Genomic DNA, 20,797 nt, shown 5'->3' on the forward strand with positions numbered 1-20,797 from the left:
TGCTACTACTGAGCCAGCCTACCCTCAGTGAGGCAGTAGCAGAGCTCTGCTCTCCTTCCTGGTGAGCCCCCAACTGGGTAGGTCTCCTTCTTTTAAGTCCCCTTGTCCACACCTGACACTGATGGAGGTGTAGCAGGGGAGGCTCTATTGGCTGTCCTTTTCCCTCCTTTTGCCTTGGCACTGGTATTGTCCCATGCAAACTTATTTATTATCCAAAATTATAAACTATTGAATTAACAAAGCTCTAACAAAAATTATAATTTAACAATTCTTCATCTTTATATTTCAATATCAAAATTTAGTATGTATCCTCATAACTAAGTTTTATTTGAATGGAGAATTATGGAAAAGCTGATGACCCTTTATGTCAGCATTTCTTATCTTCTTTAAACATGGGTTTTCAGAGATCTTTTACTCAAAGTCCAACATTATGTTTGTGAATTATTACCCAAAAAAACCTCAACTTGTTAGTAATTTCCCTGCATTGCATTTTGAGGAGTATCTCAATGTTGGGTCCTCTTAATCATCATTCCCCAACAGTTCTCTCACGCACAGGTGACTGGGAAGAAATGAGGGGTGGTTCCTAATTGTTCTAGTTCCACATCTGCTCCTGGGGCAGTGCAACCATGCACTGTCTCTTGCGCGGGGCTTCTGGCAAAGCTACAATTGAGCTCAATGTGAATATCCTTTTGAGCAGGAGGTGTGGAGCATTCATAGACTCACAGGCCAGTTCTCTATCCACGGGACCAGACTGCCTCTTTAATTACCAAATATTAACCTGATTCTATCTTGTTGACCTCTCCCAAGGAGAGGCATGGGTATGGATTTGGCAAAGTATTGACTGGACTGATGACCTGACTCAGCTCTACCTCTTGAGGAATTTTTTCGGCAACTATGGGGTACATATGCTGTGTGGAATCCAGATTCCTATGTCCTCAGTAAAGAATACTGAATTCTCTTAGAAAATTCTCCCAGGAACAATTTTTTTAATCTTTGTTTAAGGATTTCTTCAGCATGAAAAATAATTGAGCAAAACCAGTCATCTTTGTTGAAGGCCCAGCACATGAACTTGAGTTGTTAGGTGACAAGTTTCCATATAGGGGATACATAACTTGCCTGAATATGATCATCATTCCAGTCCAGTAAGAGCAGGTAGTCAAGGTAGCATGAGTCCAGCTCTTCCTCCTGCCCATCCCAGCAAGCCCTACCCATGGATGGACTGGAGGGCCGCATATCAAGTAAAATGGGGGATTTCGCTGTGATAGATGTATAAGATACAATGTAAAAGAGTAAATAAAATGGAATGTTGTTACATTGTTTTATTTTTGAGAGGAGTGCTGACAATCAGAATTTAACACAGCTGTGTTAACTTCAAAAGTGATTGGATACACTAAACAGTATCTAATCAAATAATGTCTGAGCTTAGGGGTTGTAATTTTATATGGAATATGTAGGATTAAATTTCCATCAAGTTGCATCTAAAAAGGCCTAGTCACAAAACACTACAATTATAAAAAGATATGTTATATTTGTCTTAGATCAACTCAATATGTTAACTGCACTTTAAGGATACAAATGTATAATTTCATCTGTCATCCATGTCACATTTACTTTGTTTTTGGTTTTTTTTTTCTGATTTGTCTTCATCATCTTAAATCAGTATGATAGTTAAAGAAAAGTAAAAACATATGCTCCATTAAAACCATTTGTTTTACTTAATATTAAGAATATGAGTGTTAATTTTTATTATCATGATTCAAAGCACTAGTCCTCTTCCACTTCTTAAAATATTTCCTTTTTGCCTGTAGTATATCTGAGGGATGCAAAAGGTTGTAAGTATATGTATATTTAGTTCTCAAGAATGGCCTGAGATATATTAAACATTCTGGGCTAGATTCTGATGTACTTTCTCATATGAAGTCCTATTAAATAATCCTCTTAATTTCATTGGCACTATTTGTAGATTGAGATGCTACTCAGCAGGAGTAAAAATAGCAGACTCTGGCCTTCATGGTAAATTTCAGTGGTCAGGAATTGAATGTGTGATCTTTGTATCGCATATTAAAAGGTTCTTTTCAGCCCCTCAAATTTAATTCCTTCAGTCTCTTTGCTTTCTTTGTAGAGTGTGATATTGGGAAGTGACTGAGATTATTTCACTCTCAGATTCTCAAGGTAGATTGTGACTCCCATAATCTGCTCTTCTTCCATGTGGAGAGCTCACTTTAATTTCAGTGGCTGTTCTATGGATGTAGGGAGAACTGAATCTTGGTGCTAAGATTTATAGAACAGATCTGAGGGAAACATTTTATCTTACATCTGTACAACTATGATTGTGTATAATTGCTATTTCTAATTAATGCTGGTGATGTTCAGAGATATGAAGAATACTTGTGAGAATGCGATGCTCACTGTGATAAAGGTTTTCTAGATTTTAAAAAACGGATAGAGTCTCTCAGTGTTGCAATAGAAGTAAAAGGTTTTCCCTTTAGCTGGCCATATAATGTAAAGCTGCAGTTTTTTTACAGGAGCAAAGGTTCCTATTCAAACAAAAGACAGTTACTGATATTCATATTCTAAAACCATGATTATTATTGGTTTAATATCATTAAAAGGTATTTTAAATTACAAGAACTAAGTCTTGACATTGATATTTATGTAAAAATCCTGCAGAATTCCCATGCAAAGAGAGATGGCAAGTTGTGGTCCCAGTGCACTACAGGGGGATATAGTACATTTAGGCATAAAATGAGAAAAGACCGTACTCTACTAAATTTCACATATATTACTTTTTCTCTTTTCAAATAAAGGATGCTACTATGTATGCTTGAATTTATTGCAAGAGTTCTACTCTGTGAGGGAAGACAGATGTATGTCTATGCATGGGTGATATTGTGTGGCATTCTGCATGTAAACTTTTAAAAACTAAAATTTGTTATTTGTTAACTGCCTGGCAGTTGAAATTTACAAACGAACAAAAAAAATTGCTATTGAGGACCCTGGAAAAGATCACATGGTATGACAGGGCAAAATCTTACTCGTGCCTCCTTCTCTTATCTAGAGTCCCTGAAACAAGTGGGAATGGTAGGTTAGTTGTCCATTATAATCAAGTCTTGTTTTAACACATGGCATGGACATGTGAAATGTAATGCAAAATCGTTAATTTGATGATAAAAAACAAAATAGAAACAAGACTTCCCTAAATATTTTAAGTAAGGATAGAGGCAAGTCAAGTGGAGACAACTGGAAACTAAACAACTGGAAACTAAAATATACATTTTAAATGGATTTATTTAAAAGAGCAGAAATGTAGAAAAACAGTGGAAAATGGGTTTGATATGGGCACATTATTTCTTAAACAATGCAGTCAACTCAAACTATGATCTAGTGGAGTGGTTCTCAACCTGCAACCCGCGGGCCACTTGTGACCCAGTCACCACAGAGTGGTGGGCCATGTGACATCCTTAGGGCCATACAGGTAGTATTGGATGCATCCCACATAACACATTGCAGGCCACATATGTGGCCCAGAATGGTCAATAGGTTGAGAACCACTGATCTAGTGAGTTTCAGTAAGTGATTGGATGGATTTATAATGCTACTGACTTCCTTTATAAAGTGCTTTGAGATCTACTGATGGAAAGCGCTATATAAGAACCAGGTATTGTAATTACACAGCATATGCTCTGCTGATATAGGTAACCCAATGAAATGACATAGAACCTGGCATCCACATAACTTGCAGTAATGGCAAATGCTAACAGAATGCATACCATACCATAATGTCATGCATTTATTGCATTTCACTAGAAGTTCCTGGCACACAAGACATTGTGTCCTTTTGATAATGCAGATTATTAAGAAATCTGAGATCATGTGTTATTCTGAGATGGAACACCAATTTGTAAGAAATTTGTTTAAATATATAGATAAAAGTGTAACTAGGAATGGGAGAACCTCATATTTACAGGTTCTAAATTACTATGTAACCTTTTCAAAGGAATTCTTAAAACATTACTTTGCAGATTCATTATCATATTTGGAGCATTATTTCAGTATGGAGCTTCCCTGAGGCTTTAAAGAGGCTTGTCTGAGGGACTTAAATAGAGCAGCTCTGAAGTTATGCAGCTAGGATACTGCTTTTCATGAGAATAAACTACAGGCCAGTGGCGTATGACTGAGAAAGAACTGTGTAAAAAAACTGGATATAGTCCTATGTTGCATGACAAAGATTTTTTCCAAATTATATTTTTGAAAGCTATTTCTTTTGGCCTAGGATTTTACAGAGCTGTAAATTCTAATTGTTTAAATTTTTCAAATTTACATGTAGCCCAGTTTCATCCTGAGTGTAAATGGGTGGGAAACACTGATAGTCATGGAGTTTGACCTGTTTACACCTGGCGTTAATTTGGCCCTAAGCTTTTAGCAGTGAATATATGACCTCTGATTCCCTTCTGTGAAATTTTGTTTTCACTTATTTCATCAATATCTATACCAATACATGGTTATGGCGATTGCAATACTATCCAAGTTAACACCCTAATAAAGCTACGATGTCCTGAAGTGAACTTGAATTGGAAAGGGGAAAACACTTTCAAAATAAAATATCTTTAGTTGCATTCATACACCAAGGCATTAAAAGTAATGAGAACCAAGGCAGAAAGCCAAAAGGAATTTTGATTATGCAGTCAAATTGTTCAGCAAAAGAATGAAAGAGAAAGTTAACCATCAAGTAGCAAGTCTTTTGCATGCATGTTTCGTCCATTATGATTCTGTAACTTTATTATTTTTACTATTTGAATTTATATTCATTCAGTGCATTTCTAAAAAATTAAATCAGTTTCTGCATAATATTATTTTAAATTTTATTTTAGAATGATCTCTATCAAAGCTGGTAGTGATGTTAAAAGCTTAAATAGTTGCTCAATATGATATATAACTGTCAGTCGAGAAGTCTTATGCAAAACAGATTAACACATTTGTTACCACTTCCCGAATAAGTCTGTGAGAAGTATTAGTAACACTGTATCGTGGTTAGAAAGATGTGGTTTCCTTAGTTGGGAATAGAGCTTTGGAGTTTCTGTAAAGCTATACTCGTGTGTGGCATTTGAACTGTTGGCATGGGGTGTTGCTGCTGGCTTTTGGTGTTTTGTTCTCTGTTTCATGCAATCAGTCACTTGGATATACAGCTAAAGTTTCCATTACTCTTGTGTATGTGCTGTTTACTTTTCCTCTGTGTTTTAGTGGTTTGGCAGTACATTAATCACTGGTCGTTCTTCCATTTGGTCTTGATTATGTGGGGGGCAATCTGATTTTCCCCTTATTGGTTTCATATGGTGGTGCGGCTTACATTTGTATCACAATAAGAGTTTAGATACTGCTTTTGAGAGAACTTGCACACACAACTTTAATGGATCCCTGAGTGCATCTATTTATTTTAAATAAACCTATTTTCATTATTTAAAATATCTGGGTGTGCCTTTTTTCACTATTGCTGCCTGAAGCAATCTAGAAGGGGATCAGCTCTACACACCAGCCTTCCTGGGGATATACAATTGATTGAAAGTGTAATCATTCACAACCACGTTGACTCTATCTGTTTCCATAGGAAGTTGTATACCAAGCCCTGGCTGACTGCTAAGGAACATCTCACCAGACCAGCCAAACAGGCTTTGATCTAGAGACAAGAAGGATTTTTTTTCAAATGTTGGATATTTGTTCAAGACATTCCTTGAGCATCTGCAAGCATTACAGTATCTGACTAACCAGAATTCCAGAATGAGAAAAAAAGAAAACTGAAGGAAATGCCATGACAGCCACAGAACCCCCTTGATGAGAATAAATAACAGGGAACAGTCAGGAAGGAGGGCAGTGTGTGAGAGAAGAGCAATGTAAGGGAAATAGTAAAAGACAAACCATCAGAAGAGTAGAGGAAGAAACCAATCAAAGTGGAAAATAGTGTCAGAGAGAGAAAAACAGACTGAAAAGATATGCGCGCCTTTGGATCTCACTGCATCACAGGTGTCTGCTGATTCCTGGCCTGACCTTACCTTTGTTTAGTGTAAAATATGTCTTTGTTTCTTCCTTGACTAATTTCTTATCTAAGGGTCAGGGTCCTGGAACCTGTCAACCTGGAGCCTCCTTGACGTGTTTATCATGCATGGCATGGCCATTTCCAATATCCTACTCAGGTTCTGAGGGAGCAGTTCTTCTCCCCAAGATCCGTCATGTAGCACTCATGTGCCTGCATAACTCCTTCCTCTTGGCCAGGGGCAGAGTCCTTGAATTCTCTGCCTCCCACTGAGTGCTGGGGGTGAAACCACTGAGTATAAACAGTGTCTCTCTGAGATCTTACCTGGTAAGGTTTCTTTCAGCTGTTTGCCACTCAAATGGGACCATACAACAAAAGGGCCATGCACAGCGACAGATGTAACAATCAGCAAGGTCAGCAAGTGCTGACTGGGCTTCACTTGGTTCCCCCCGCCCCTTCCCCTTTTCCTTCTCCTGTGTGCCGTGGCAGAGGAACAAAGATATGGGCCTCAGCGCAAGTTTTTATTGTGGGCTCCCACATGCCATCATATGTCCCACATTCAAATAAACTCTCACTTGCCTCACCCCCTTACACTCTTCCCTTCCTCTGCATCCCTACTCTGCTCCCACCCACCACCTCCCGGCTCCATGCTGTGCCATCTGCCCCCTCTGGCCCAGGCCCTGCTGTTGCCACTAGAGCTATCACCATTGCTTCTGCCAAAGCCAAAACTGCTGTTGCGGGAGCCAGAGCTACGAACTACTGCTGCTGATGCTGCCACCAGAGCTACACTCAGAGCCTCTAGGAGGAGCAGCACGTTGGTTCCTGCTGCCAGCATTTGAATTTCCCCAGGCAATGGGAGGGAAGAGCCTTTGACCAAAATGGAGGCTCTGCCACTGGGGGTCCTACCAATCAGAATTCGTGGAGGCCCCCTCCTTGGGCAAATTCAAATGTGGGCAGTGGGGACCAGCACATTGCTCTTTTTAGAGGTTCCAGTAGGCCACAAACAATGGCAGAAGCTGAGCTGGGTATATGTTGTGCAGCTGAGCAGCCCTGGAACTGCAGGAGCCGTACAAGTGCACGGACACCTAAGCAAATGAACCTGCTATTCCTCTGCCTGTGTCGTCTGCCCCCCACCCAATTCTGGGGCCCCTCCCTCACAAGTAACTGAGACAGGCAACATTGCCAGGGGCCCCCTCACTGCAGTTGCATCAGTCGCATGTGTCTAACACTGCCCCTGGCCACCAGCCCTCATTTTTATAGGAACCTACAACCACATGTCCTGCAATGCCTTTACAAAATTGCACAGCATTTGAGCATGCCCAAGAGTGGCTGGTGATAGCAGAAGTTTCCTATCCCCATCCTACAGGGGTCACAGCCCCTGGGCAAGTTCCAGTAATGAACAGGTTGCTGTTGAAAATGAAGTTTATTTCCATAGACTCCCTATCCTCCTCTTGCTCTGGGACACTGAGAAGTACTTACAAAGAAAAGAAGTATTTGTGGGTGTCACAAGTACTCCTTTTCTTTTTGCGGATACAGACTAACACGGCTGCTACTCTGAAACCTGAGAAGTATGTGTCTGCCTGCTCAGGACTCTCCCCAGCCAGCTCCACTTTAGCTCTGTCTGTCTGTCTCTCTCTCTCTCTCTGCACACAGAAAGTCAACATTTTTGAAGGGATACCTTCACAACTGAAGGACAAATTAAGCAGCACAAAAATACACTTTATTTAAGCATATATTTCCAATGTAGTTATTCTCATAGTGGAAGATACCTGACAATGACAACCATAAATACAAATAAAAGTCTGGTTTCAGCAAATGAAAAGAAAAGGAGATTTTGTTATAAACTGTTTCCAAAGATGCTAAGCAGCAGGCACTATCATTTTGTAAACTTTATGATCAATTCCTGCAATCTGAAGTAGAAAGTCAAGAACTGCATCTCAGTTCAATAAGCATGAATCTGTCATTGTGTCAAGGTTTAAGTCAGGAACACAATTTGTGAGGCACCATTGAAGTTGCACCTATAGTAGTAGCTGATGATATTTTCAGAGAAACTTTGCTTGAAACAAGCACAGCTGATGACCTGTAGATGAGCTACAAAGCCAAAGATCCCATAAATGATAGAAAACCAAAAAGCCCACATCCCTGTAGATGAGCAGGTCAACAGTGAAGCAGGTCAAAGCAGTCTTCCTGCTGAAATAGGTTTGACATTCCCATCTGATAAATCACTTTCAAGATTGTTTTATCATCTGAGCTGTTGTATAGATTGTCCTTACCAGTCCACGGAGAATGATGTGCCATATGGACAGTTTCCTTTTTGTCATATAGGCCACCATTTTTCATCTTCATTTTACAGAATGAAAAATGCACCACGTTGAAGATTTGCATGTCAAGTGGCTAGTATACTCATCTCTTTCAGATTATGCATGCTGTCAAATTTGTTGGTTGTTCAAGGATACAAATGCTTGAAAATCAGCATGGTTAACCGTGATTGAAAGAATACTCTAAAGTCAATGTCTGTTCATGGCAGGAGCAAACAACATATGTAGTCACGTGTGGCAGCTCTACAGTTCACGAAGGGTCATAGTATCAATGCACATTTTGATAAACAAGCATCTCAACATAATAGGAAATGGCAAGAAGTACTAAAAATATTGCTTGATGCTGTCAAAACTTTAACTAGTTTAGGTCTCCCTTTCATGGCCACTGTGAAGTGCTGTAGAGCAACAATGGTGGTATTTAGTTGAACTTCATTACGCTACTTGCAAGGCTCACTATCACTTTTTCCCAACATATCAGTGACACTAAGGGAAATCAAATACTTAAGCAAGACAATTACTGATGAACTTAAGTCTTTTAGCATCAGAAGCCAGGAGATGCATATTTAATAGCTGCAAAAAAGCTAAGCTGTTAGCTGCAAATATTAGCCATGTTGATCTGATGACTATTTTGCTTCCGTTTAATACTGATCATTTTGAAGGAAAAGTAGGTATTAAAGAGCATTTTGTAAGCTTTGTGGCAGCAAGTGAGGCAGATGCTGCCTCCTTGTGTGACCAGTTAACTAATGTTGTATTCTGCAAGTATGGATTAGACCCCAAAGACATGTCTGGACAGGGATATGATGGGGCCAGTGTTATGGCCAGAGCTTGTGGAGGACTGTGAGCAAAATGAGAGAATATCTGTCAGCAGAGGAGATAAAGTGTATGCATCAGACATTGATTGCTCAGCACATCAAATTTACATACTTTTGGTGCATGCTGCTGAAGATAAGATCAGTCCAGATCTGAAGGTTTTCTTCTGAACTTTGCAGGAAATATATAAATAGTTTGTAGACTTTAACCATCAATAGGGAAAACAAGTGATTAAGTCCAAAATGATTGTTACCGTCACGCTCTTGCTTGAAACAGTAAAGTTTTGCAAAGGGAAGAGGAACTTGATGATGTGCTTCAGACCCCTGAAGAAGTTGGCAGGATAGATGCAGCACATGAAATTGAACAGGCTTCTGAAGAATGAAGGAGATCTTTACATTTAAAGACAATCCGCAAGACTAGATGGGCAGCTGAGATGAAATCCACTGAAGAAATGACAGTAAATTTTCAGAATACAATTGAATGCCTATAAGCTGAAACTGTTGCCGAATGCAGGAGCAGTGAGGACACACATCGAGAGCAAAAAACAACTTGTCTTTGATGGCCTGGATGTGCTACCTCAATCTGTGATGGTGGCATAGGATCTTTGTTATCATGGCTGCAGCCTCTGGAATCCTTCAGTCAAAGAAAATTGATCTGTGCCAGGACATTTGAGAGCACAGTGAATGAGGTTAGCAAATTCTGATCTGAAGAAAAGTACAAGGAAATTGTAAAAGAATCTCAGAACAGGTGGGAATCAAGCCACAGGAAGAGACATGAATGCTGCACATGATGAATTTGCACACAATTCTGTCTTTGAAGCAAAGGATAACCATTGAAGGAAATATTTTGAAGTTTTAGACAGAACAGGGAACTAAAATCTCAACGTGAAGGATTTCAAGAGGTAGCGACCCTGTTTGGTTTCCTCCATCCCAAGCGACTTCAAAATATAACTTTAGAAAAGGCAACAGAGGAAGTTCTTAATTTCATGGGAAAATACTCATAATTTTCTTCAGACTTGATTCAGGAGATTGTGTCCTTCTGGCTGTATTATTTATTTTTTTTACAGAGGGCACAGAGGTGTTCAGTTTGTCACTTGGAATCCAGAGCTACTTGAGTTTCATAGTGTCAAGTTTTCGTGATGATGTTTGACCAAAAGGGGAAAATGGACATGGTTCAGTGACCTTGCTTTCCTTGCAATTGCGGAAGACAAGACCGCAAGGATGGAGCTGGACACCATTATAGAACAATTTGCCAAGGAAAGGTGCTGCTGTGGTGCTAGATTCCAGTAGTTGGCAGCATACGACAGTTTGTATTTTTGTTTTAAGGGTTTTCTTTTTAACTTTTTATCTTTAAAAAGCCTAAGGTGATGTGACCTTTGGGTCTCATGCTGCATGTTGGGTGACCTTGCTCTAACCCTTACATCTGCCCCTGGAAATGCATGCCTGTTACAGCACCGGCCCTGGCTAAGAGCTTCAAAATTAGCTGAAGAGAGAAGACAGCGCCCATGGATGTTCTGGGCACATCTCTTTTTTAAAAGCGATCTGTAGCACCTTGTGATGGGGTGTACAAACCCCACACTGGGCATCATGGGGTTAAGGGATTATTTTGGGCTCAGCCAGCCCCGCCACACCTGCAGCAAATGCTCCATCTGCTGGAGGAATTAAAAGACAGGGAACTAGCTCATTTGGGTGGCAGAGCTGGAGGTGAGCAGACCTGCAGTCAACAGCCCCAGCAGCGCAGAGCAGAGGGAAGTTTAAGGCACTGACACAGCTGCCCAAAGGGGCCCTCCCTGAGGGAAGGGAGGACCCACCCCAGAGACAACCAGAGAGGGAAGTATCCTGCAGACCTTGGACATTGGTTACCCCCTCTGATTCATTGTGTTAAAAAAGCAAGTATTGGATGAATGGACTATAAGTTGGGTAGAAAGCTGGCTAGTTTGTCGGGCTCAATGTGTAGTGATCAACGGCTCAATGTCTAGTTGGCAGCCGGTATCAAGCGGAGTGCGCTAGGGTCTGTCCTGGGGCCAGTTTTGTTCAACGCCTTCATTAATGATCTGGATGATGGGATGGATTGCGCCCTCAGCAAGTTTGAGGATGACATTCAGATGGGGGGAGAGGTAGATACTCTGGAGGGTAGGGATAGGGTCCAGAGTGACCTAGACAAATTGGCAGATTCAGCTAAAAGAAATCTGATGAGGTTCAGCAAGGACAAGTGCAGAGCCCTGCACTAAGGACAGAAGAATCCCATGCACTGCTACAGGCTGGGGACCTACTGGCTAAGGGGCAGTTGTGCAGAAAAGGATCTGGGGATTACAGTGGATGAGAAGCTGGGTATAAGTCAACAGTATGCCTTTGTTGCCAAGAAGGCTAACGGCATATTGGGCTGCATTAGTAGGAGTATTGCCAACAGATCGAGGGAAATAATTATTCCCCTCTATTCGGCACTAGTGAGGCCACATCTGGAGTATTGCGGCGAGTTTTGGGGCCCCCACTACAGAAAGGATGTGGACAAATTGGAGGCCGGGGAGTGTGGGGGGGGGGGAGAATGATGACATCACAAACACTTAAAGCAGGGGATGGAGTGCAACTCCCTGGTCTGATTTAGTTGTTTGTAAAGCCATCATTTTTTTCATGAGAAACACAGAACCTTGACCTCAACTCAGGACGTGGCAGGGAAAATCAGACAAAACCTTTCCACTTACTTTTCAAATAATGCTTGTGTGTTTTGTTTTTGAAATTAGAAGTCTATAGAATTATAAATGAAAACATAGTATTAGGATAATTTTAAAACAACTTATTTTAAACCTTAAAATTCAAATAGATAAAGGAAACAAAAGGAAGTAACAAGTTAAAAACGAAAGGAAATAAAATCGGGGAAGTAAGGTTTTACTGTCAGACTTTTGGGTGATGAGAATAAATACACTTCTTAGCACCCACCACATCTAAAACATGATTCCCTGCTGACTGTGCGTTTGGGCGTGGGGAGGGGAGAAATCCTCTCCTCAGGTCACAGAGCAGACAAGGACCAGCCCCAGTGATGCTACTCAAAGGCTGCAGTAGCTATTCTGGCCATTGTGTGGGAAGGACTTGGGAATTGGTAGAACCTTCATGCTTCACCCCTCTTCAACTGGAAAGAATTGCTCTGCTAGAAGTCCCCAGAATGCTGGACTGTTCACGTGCAAGGGGCTCCCCACTCAGCACAACCACAGAAGTGGATTCTAGCCCACAAAAGCTGATGCCCAAATAAATTTGTTAGTCTCTAAGGTGCCACAGGACTCCTCATTGTTTTAGCAGGTCTACTGTGTCATGAACCCTGTTTACCTGTGCTAGGGGAAAGAGGATTTGAGCCTTTGTGATAGAAGATCTCAGACACTGTTTGAATTATCTAGTTAAACGCATCTCATTTCAACTCAAAAGTGCATTAGTTGTTGTTGTACCAAAAATGTCATAAGGATATATATTTCTGTGTAGGAACTGTATAGTTTTCATATTCTATAGCTGAGTAACCAAAGAAGCCAATACAATCTTCCTATTCAAAATAAAACAAATCCCGTAAACTGCCTACATAGCAGGCTTTTATTGTATGAGGATTTTATTATATGAATTTTTTTTTATGTTGGGGGGGGGGGAAATGGTCAGTGGAACTGTGTATTAACATGACAGAGAACCAGATTCTGGCCTGTACTTTAACCACAACAACTTTCCTCCCTAATTATGTGCCTAACTACTGTTTTGCATGTGCAAATATGGGGTTTTGTAGGTATGTTGTTGCATGCAGATTTTTGTGGGTGCAACCCATTGTGCCCACATAGAAAATGTATTCATTGTATTTTTATTAAATTTTTAATATATGAATCTTCTTTGTTCCCACCAATACTGGAATACTTTTAATGACTATGGGTTTTTAAGGTTCTCTTTTCATTTACAAAAAAATTCTTTAGTGTTCTGTTGAACAGCAATTTGCAAACAACTTTTTAAAATATAAAATGTGAATTTTTTCTTTCCCTTACATTACTACTTTCTATTCCTTAGAATATTTTCTCTTTCTGTGATTCCTTTACAGTTGCTGCACATAAAGTCTGGTAATGATCAACATATGTTTCAAAGACCCTCCACCTTTTTCTGGTGTAATAATGAGGATTCAACTCCTTGTTTAGATATCTCTTCCATTACACTTACTCCTATGAGCTCTCCTGACTCCAGACTATCATCTGGACTATTAACACCACCACCTTCAAAAAGTGGTCTTCCAAAGCCAGTCAATGAATACAGCATCCCAAGACCTCGTGTAATCCTGCTGTGCAAAAACTTTTTTTTTCTATTTTCCTATGTTCTCTGTTGTGTGTTGATTGTATTAAAATATACATTTTGTACAGTGGTTAAAGGACAGATCAGATGTATTGTAGGTTTTTTATGGGTACTGTTAAAATATGGAGATTTTTGAGATGTTTTATGGTGCCTGCATCATATCCTTAAGATAATACCTTATTTTTCCAACTTCTTAACATTTCTTCTTCTTTACGTTCTAATGGTTTACCTGTATGTGCTATATTTATTGGACTAGTTTGCTATTTTGGTAGAGTAATTACACTAATAATAGGTATTTACGTTATTCAAGACAGTGTCCCAAAAGTCTGATTTGGAGGGCTTTAATTTTTTCAGTAGAAAGAGAACTTGGGTAAGTGAGAAAGTATTGATTAGCCAGAAGAACAATCAGCCATTATATTTGTTTTACTATAGTTTATATGAACTCTGTGCAAAATGAAGGCTGCAAATTATTTTATTCTAAAATGATCTGTAACATGCATATTGACTGCCTTCTCATAACAATTTGTCAATACTCACAATCTTTTCTCCATTTGCAAATGACATTTGGCTGTATTTGGCAAACATTATCACGGCTTTCTGCATGTGTTTACTGAATAAAAATGCTTCTCATGTTCATCCAGATTTTAATAGTACACATTTATTTTTTGAATTAATCACTAATTATCAAATTTAATAAAAATTAGTTGTATTAATGCTATCAAAATGCCCAATGAATACGACAAGAAATTGGAATATTGAACAGCAAAATATGAATGAAAAGCTTTTATCAAAAAGACTCATTTAAGACTGACCTTAAATATTGTTTACATATCTATCTAGCTTCTGCAGACCTATTTATAACCTTAAATTCTCAGTTATTATCTACTAGCCACAATTCACGCAAAAATCTTCCATGAACATCAGTGGGAAATCTGCATGTGAATCTAGGGTAATCTATGGCTCATAAATACGTGCAGGGCCTGATATCATACTCCTGATGCAGACAAACCCCCTCTCACATCATTGGGAGTTCTGTTTGCGCGAGGAGTGTGAGATCTGCCCACTTTTTGATTACTGTTGTTTGTGTTACACAGCCTGAAAATTACACACAGAACTCCCATGATATTAATGGGAGTTCCATGTGCAGATTAACAAGAGTCTATTGCACATAAACAATATGCTCTCAAGAACCATTGGCCCATAGGCTTTCTCTGAAGTGCATGTGCTAACGCCTCTTGATGTCAACAAGAGTGTGTGTGTGTGTGTGTGTGTGTGTGTGTGAAAAGTTCCATATAAATTAATCATTTTTAAAAAAGAAGTTGAATTCTAATCTTACCACAAACATGCATGAGAATTATTTATATTAAATAGAATGAAGTAAAAAGACAAGCCAAAATTTTTATATGTGGAGCCCTTACATTAGGCATGTCAATACATGTAACTAAAAATAGCCCAATTCTCAGAGGGGCTGAGTATTTCCAGATCCCACAATATATATATATAAAATATGAATTCCAAATTAATGAGCTGGAAATAATGTGGTTTTGAGAAAACAATACCACAAAAGGCTATTGAATAACGACTATATAGATGAATATACAGGAAATAAATACTTTAGGACTCTCTCCAGCCCAAGTTTAATATACAGATTATAAATACATAAAATCTCTCCAAGCTGCACAGTCTGTAGAAGTGAGAGAGTCAACATATTCAAGAAACAGGTTAGCTTTTTGCAGAAAACACCACTTTAAAAAAGCCCTGCACACTCGGGAGTAGAGGAACATCTTAGTGAGAGAGGAAGAAGTACTGAAAACGAGATTCTGCCTCCACTGATTTCTTACCCAGAGCCTTTCTCTGCTCTATCTCCCCTTCTTCCCCACCACCTCCTGGAGTGATGCTGAATGAGAGAATGCTGTGGATGAGGGAAATATTTGTGTGGTCTCAAGAAGCAGAGAAGGCTGGTTTTGGCCTGTATATGGATTTTATATTAAAAATAATAATGATAATAACCTAGTTATACAGGTAGAAGGTTTTACTTGATCCTGCACAGAGTGAATGTGCTGCTAAGGAATCACATTCCGATCTCCAGCTCTGCCCTTCTTTTCTGGAGTGGAACTGTCTGTGACTGCATCTCTGTGATGGGACAATTTGAGCTACATAGAAACTACTAAAGAAAGGAAAATACCTTTCCAACATTCCTATTACAGCTGCATGGCCCAAGAGGGCTGTGGAACTCCCATGAGCGAGCATCTGTTAAGGCTGCTTATCACACAGGTTGTAGCATTGAGATAATCTGCCTAAATCAGTTTGTCTTAATCCTTTGGTTACAACCTCTTTCATGTCAGCATTTTGAGCAAATTGGGAATTATTTTGCCAAATAATTAGGAAATAGTACATTTTTCATCTGGCATTATAGTATTTGCGGAAGCTTATTTTCTATAATGTGAGTAAAACTGAACTTGCATACTTCTGTCCCATATCAGTGGTATATATTTTGCCTTAGTTTGGTTTGTCATTCTGAATTTTTAAGCTATTTTTAGCGTCTGTTCTGTATTGACTAGATTGAGCTGTATTCTATGTCCTGGGAGTGATGGTAGAACTGCTGTATGAGCTGTGATTCATGTTTTTTATTTCAATGTGAATTTGGAACCATAGTAACTTATTTGCTTATCCAGTATTTGTTGAAGTCTGCTAAAAAATCCGGGGCTTTCATAATGAAATATTTTCTGCTCCCCATTCAAGGATAATTTTTTTTTATTTTGGATTTTAATATTACATTTTGTCAGTGTCTTAGATGTCCAGGTTATTGCTTATCACAACATACATTCCATGCATTGAGGACAGCAGCTCTCATAGGCTGTCAAATAAATACTCATGTTATATAAGGAGAAATTAGTAAAGAAAAAAATATTGGAATTATATCTTTTAATTTCAGTCACTATTTCTGTACATTCAAATATATAGCCTATTGCTGTTGCCCCGTTATCTTAAATGGGTCTTGGGAATAATACCTCTATTCAAATTCTTATTAATTTAGAGTTGTTTCTTTCCAGCTCTTTCAGGTCTAAATGTCATTTATTTCTGGCTATCTCAGATTTACTGAAAATGTGAAATTTACAATGCTGTTCGGGTTTTAGCATGTCCCATAAACTCTTGGTTGTGAATGCCATTTGCTTGGTGTCAGGAGCTGGTTTTTGCATGCTGTTATTTTTGATACTGTAGCTCTTCTGCATGCTGAAAAGTACAGTATTGTGATTTTTTCATGTGAAATATTACCCTAATATTTATTGTCCTTATTGTAGGCAGGCAGTGTGACACCTAAATCACCCTCCACTGACATCTTTGATATGGTTCCCTTTTCTCCCATATCCCCTCAGTCATCAACACCTACTCGCAATGGCACACAGCCTCCTCCAGTACCCAGTAGATCTGCAGAGATCAGTAAGTTTTGTAATGACTGACCTAATTTTTTCTTATATTGTTTTTTTAATAAAGCATCTAAAATGGTTTACTGACATTTTCGTGACAAGCCATTTACTGTTTTTTGTTAGTCACATGTCTGATAATGCCATTTCATTTTTATGCCATCTGAACCAAATTCTTTGCAGTTCCTGCCAAGTTAAATAATGAATAAATTCATTTAGTTGATTAAACTATCATATTCACAATTTGATGGTTGGGAATTAAAACTTCCTTACTTTTTATAGTATAGTTTTTTTAAAAAAGTTAACCCAGGAAGTATTTTGACTTCCAGTTACATTTTCTTTATTGTTGCTCTCAACATTAATATTTTTTGAAAACCTCCATTTGGTGGGGGGTAAGGGGGGAAAGAGTGGTGATGGTATAGAACGGAGAGTTGGATTCACAACTGAATATTCAGAGTTTATTGGGGTAATAGTGTTCATGTTACTTTTCATGTCATCCATGAGAAACAAAGATAAAAGCTCAAAATCTCAGTATGAAAGTAGTGTATTTTGTTTCCAGCATTTTGCCATGATGGAGGAATATTGCATTTTATTGCCTGGCACGGTCTAGAAGCCCTATCCTGAGAATTGCTGAGCTCTCAGATTTTGACCCCAGAATGTTCTAAATAAAGTAGAGTACCCAATTCAGCCCAACTACAAGTCCACTGAAGTCATTGGTGTTTTGCCTGCTCACATCAAGGTTCAATTTGATCTGCAGACCTTGCAGAGTGTTTCACTGCACATTTCCCACCTAGTGTACACATGAAGAGCCATTTCTTGGTTTCATCTAGGTGAGTGGCAAAAGTCCATTGATTTCAGTGGAAGTAGAATCAGGCCCAAAAGTACCAGGTACCAGAAATGGTACCTAATTCTTATCACAGTTACACTGGTGTAAAATAGGAGTGACTCCAATTAAGTTAACCATTAACTCAGTGTAGAAAAGTGGTGTAAATGAGACTAAGATCATTCCTGCTTTTAATTTCTTTAACCTAACAGAAAAACACTGCAAGAGAATTCGCCATTTAACGGTGAACTGAAAGGCTGTTTATAGTTGGTGAAAGTATTTGTATTTCTTTTGAACAGCCGTGGTGCAATTGTATACAGAGCTTTATCATATTTGGTGTTTTTCTTAAAGCCCCATCTTCTGAGTCCTCTGCATACAACATAATCTCAGTTTTCATTTTTTTTAAAAGTATATTTCTAGCCCTCATGGTTGAAAAGAAAATCTTGAAAATGTAAACCTCAAAGGCTCAAAAACCAGAAAATAGATAATGAGAACAAACATTAGTTTTGTTTTAAAATTTCATGATTTTAAAGTCAGTCTCATAATTTTGGGGGACTGACTCCTGAGTTTTGAACACGAGATGATACTACTGCAGTAGTTGATGTCATTAACATCTACCATTGAGGTCAGGTGTTGCATGTGTTAATGATTTCATTAACTGCTTAAGGAATAAATATCCATAAAGGAAATACCAAATCCATATTTTGACAAGGTCCCTCAACAAAGGCTCTTATACAAAGTAAGGGGTCATGGGATAAGAGGGAAGCTCTTCTCATGGCTTAGTAACTGGTTAGAAGATAGGAAACAAAGGGTAGGAATAAACGGTCAGTTTTCACAGTGGAGACAGTTAAATAGAAGGGTTCCCCAAGGATCTGAACTGGGACCAGTACTTTTCAACATATTCATAAATGACCTGGCTAAAGGGCTAACCAGTAAGGTGGCAAAGTTTGCAGATGATACTAAATACTCAAGATAGTTAAGTCCAAAGCAGACTGTGAAGAGTTACAAAGGGATCTCACAAAACTGGGTGACTGGGCAACAAAATTGCAGATGAAATTCAGTGTTGATAAATGGAAAGTAATGCACATTGGAAAACATCATCCCAACTATACAAACAAAATGATGGGGTTGAAATTAGCTGTTATCATTCAAGAAAGAGATCTTGGAGTCATTGTGGATAGTTCTCTGAAAACATCTGTTCAATGAGTAGCACCAGTCTGCCTGTAAATTCCATTACTCTAATGAATAAGCTGTTTTTCTGCTAGAATATAGAGAAAATATATTTTAGTCTTGATCTGACTAATGACAAACCATTTTGAATTAATTTTGGAAAATAAAGTAATTTTAAATTGAACTGATAACCTGGATACCTAGTTTCAATCCAGAGGGTGACAAATGTTCTGAAAAGTGGGTAAGAAGAGTGCATATACCAGAAATGTCAAGAAGCACTGAATGATTGAGGTATTCCTGAGTGTCTTTACAATTGCTAATAGCCCTAATGTTTCCACTCTTGTTGACACTGAATAGTGCTATACTCCACTGATTTCAGTGGGACAGCTGGTGTAGTTTGATAGCACCAAAGACTGGCAGAATCAGATCCTAAGCATCTGGCAGTAGAAAAAGTGTAGTCTGGCAGTAGAAATCTTTTCAAACATAGCCTAGAACTCTTTCTGCTGCCTGGTATGCTTCAGTTATAGGGGATATTCTTGCAATATTCTTTATGTTCTCAAAATCTCATTGATCTCAGTGTAATTTGGGATGCACAGAAAGGACAGATTTGGGTCTTTTATCTGTATAAATTTGTGTTATGGACTAATCTATATTCAAGTTGGGATTTTACAGCTCAAGAAAGGATACAAAGGAAGCTCTAAGCCACCTTTCCTCCTCCTCTATTCATGGGGCTGGCTCCTGGTGAAAGTTATAGATGTCCCATCCACACTCCCATTCCACCCAAAAATGGCTCCCTTTAGAGCTGGTCAGTAGAATCCCAAGGAGGCATTTTGTTCTCAAAATTTACTGATCTGTTTAAATTTAATGTTTCACAGAGACAGTTCGGTTTTGATGATGCTTCCCCAGAACTTAGGCAGGATTTCAGCAGAACCCTGCCTAGCAGATAGCCTTCAAAACCTGACTCGCTTTCTGCCAGCATGCCAGCTGAGCTCCTCAACATCCCCGGCTTCCAGGCTCGTGGGGCCTCAGTCGCTGGCTCTACCCGTCACTATTATGTATGGGATAGAGCTATGTGGAGAATGACAATTCTGTTTCACGAAGGATTGCAACGCTTTGAAATTTATTTTTGTTTCAATTAGGAAAACAAACCAAAAATTTAGAAATTTTCTATGAAAGGTAATGCTCAGAATGCAAGATGGGGTTCTTCAAGGTGAATTGCAAAGATAGTTAAACCCAGATTGTTTGCTGAGTGCTTCCACCAGCCAATGTTTTTTTTTTTCCCCTTTGTGAAATAATCCAGAATCTTTATGTCTGTGGTATGGCCGATACCACAAGTCTCATTCTAGCAGTATTATGTTATCAGCTTTGTCACAAACTGAGAAATTATGAAAGATCTTCAGCAAACCAGGAAGAGCGAGGCCAAAAAAGAATATTTAAAAAGTTAATTAAAACTTGTTTGAATGCAGAGGGGTCTCATCAGCCTGGTTAGTGGGATTATTGAGCACAGAAATCTCAGTTTAACTCAATTTTAAATTAAGTTTTCAAGTTCACCTCCACAATATATAGACATTGCAAATACAAGGGTTGAAAAATCAGTTATTCAGTTCTTATTTTAGTTACCAATGAAGAACTGAGTTCAGCTACTTCCTTTGTGAAAATTCCAATAAACAATATAGAATCCTTTAAATAATCATCAAAGTGTCTCTCTGATATGTCTATAAGAACAGCCACACTGGGTCAGAGTATCCTGTCTCTGACAGACACTTGTAGCAGATGCCTCTGAGGGAGTGAACAGAACAGAGAAATTAATCGAGTGATGCACACAATCGTCCAGTCCCCACTTCTGGCTGAGAGACAGAGGTTAGGGACACCCAGAGCATAGGGGTTGCAGCCCTGACCATCTTGGCTACTGGTCA

The 20,797-nt window shown here is 38.9% G+C and overlaps 1 protein-coding gene across 8 annotated transcripts in view; it reads left to right on the top strand.

The window, feature by feature from the left end:
- The window catches only part of GULP1 (GULP PTB domain containing engulfment adaptor 1), a 274,829-nt gene that overhangs the window by 235,715 nt on the left and 18,317 nt on the right, over positions 1–20,797 (top strand). For 5 of the 8 annotated variants that reach the window (XM_043525324.1, XM_037912575.2, XM_037912571.2 and 2 more), the window contains 2 exons: positions 13,219–13,443; positions 16,766–16,904. In XM_043525324.1, the coding sequence (XP_043381259.1) occupies positions 13,219–13,443; positions 16,766–16,904 (364 nt within the window). The remainder of the gene's footprint in view (positions 1–13,218; positions 13,444–16,765; positions 16,905–20,797) is intronic. The other 3 variants (XM_037912576.2, XM_043525325.1, XM_043525326.1) reach the window with 1 other exon arrangement.

Source organism: Chelonia mydas, chromosome 11 (assembly GCF_015237465.2).
Source record: "Chelonia mydas isolate rCheMyd1 chromosome 11, rCheMyd1.pri.v2, whole genome shotgun sequence".
NCBI lineage: Eukaryota > Metazoa > Chordata > Testudines > Cheloniidae > Chelonia > Chelonia mydas.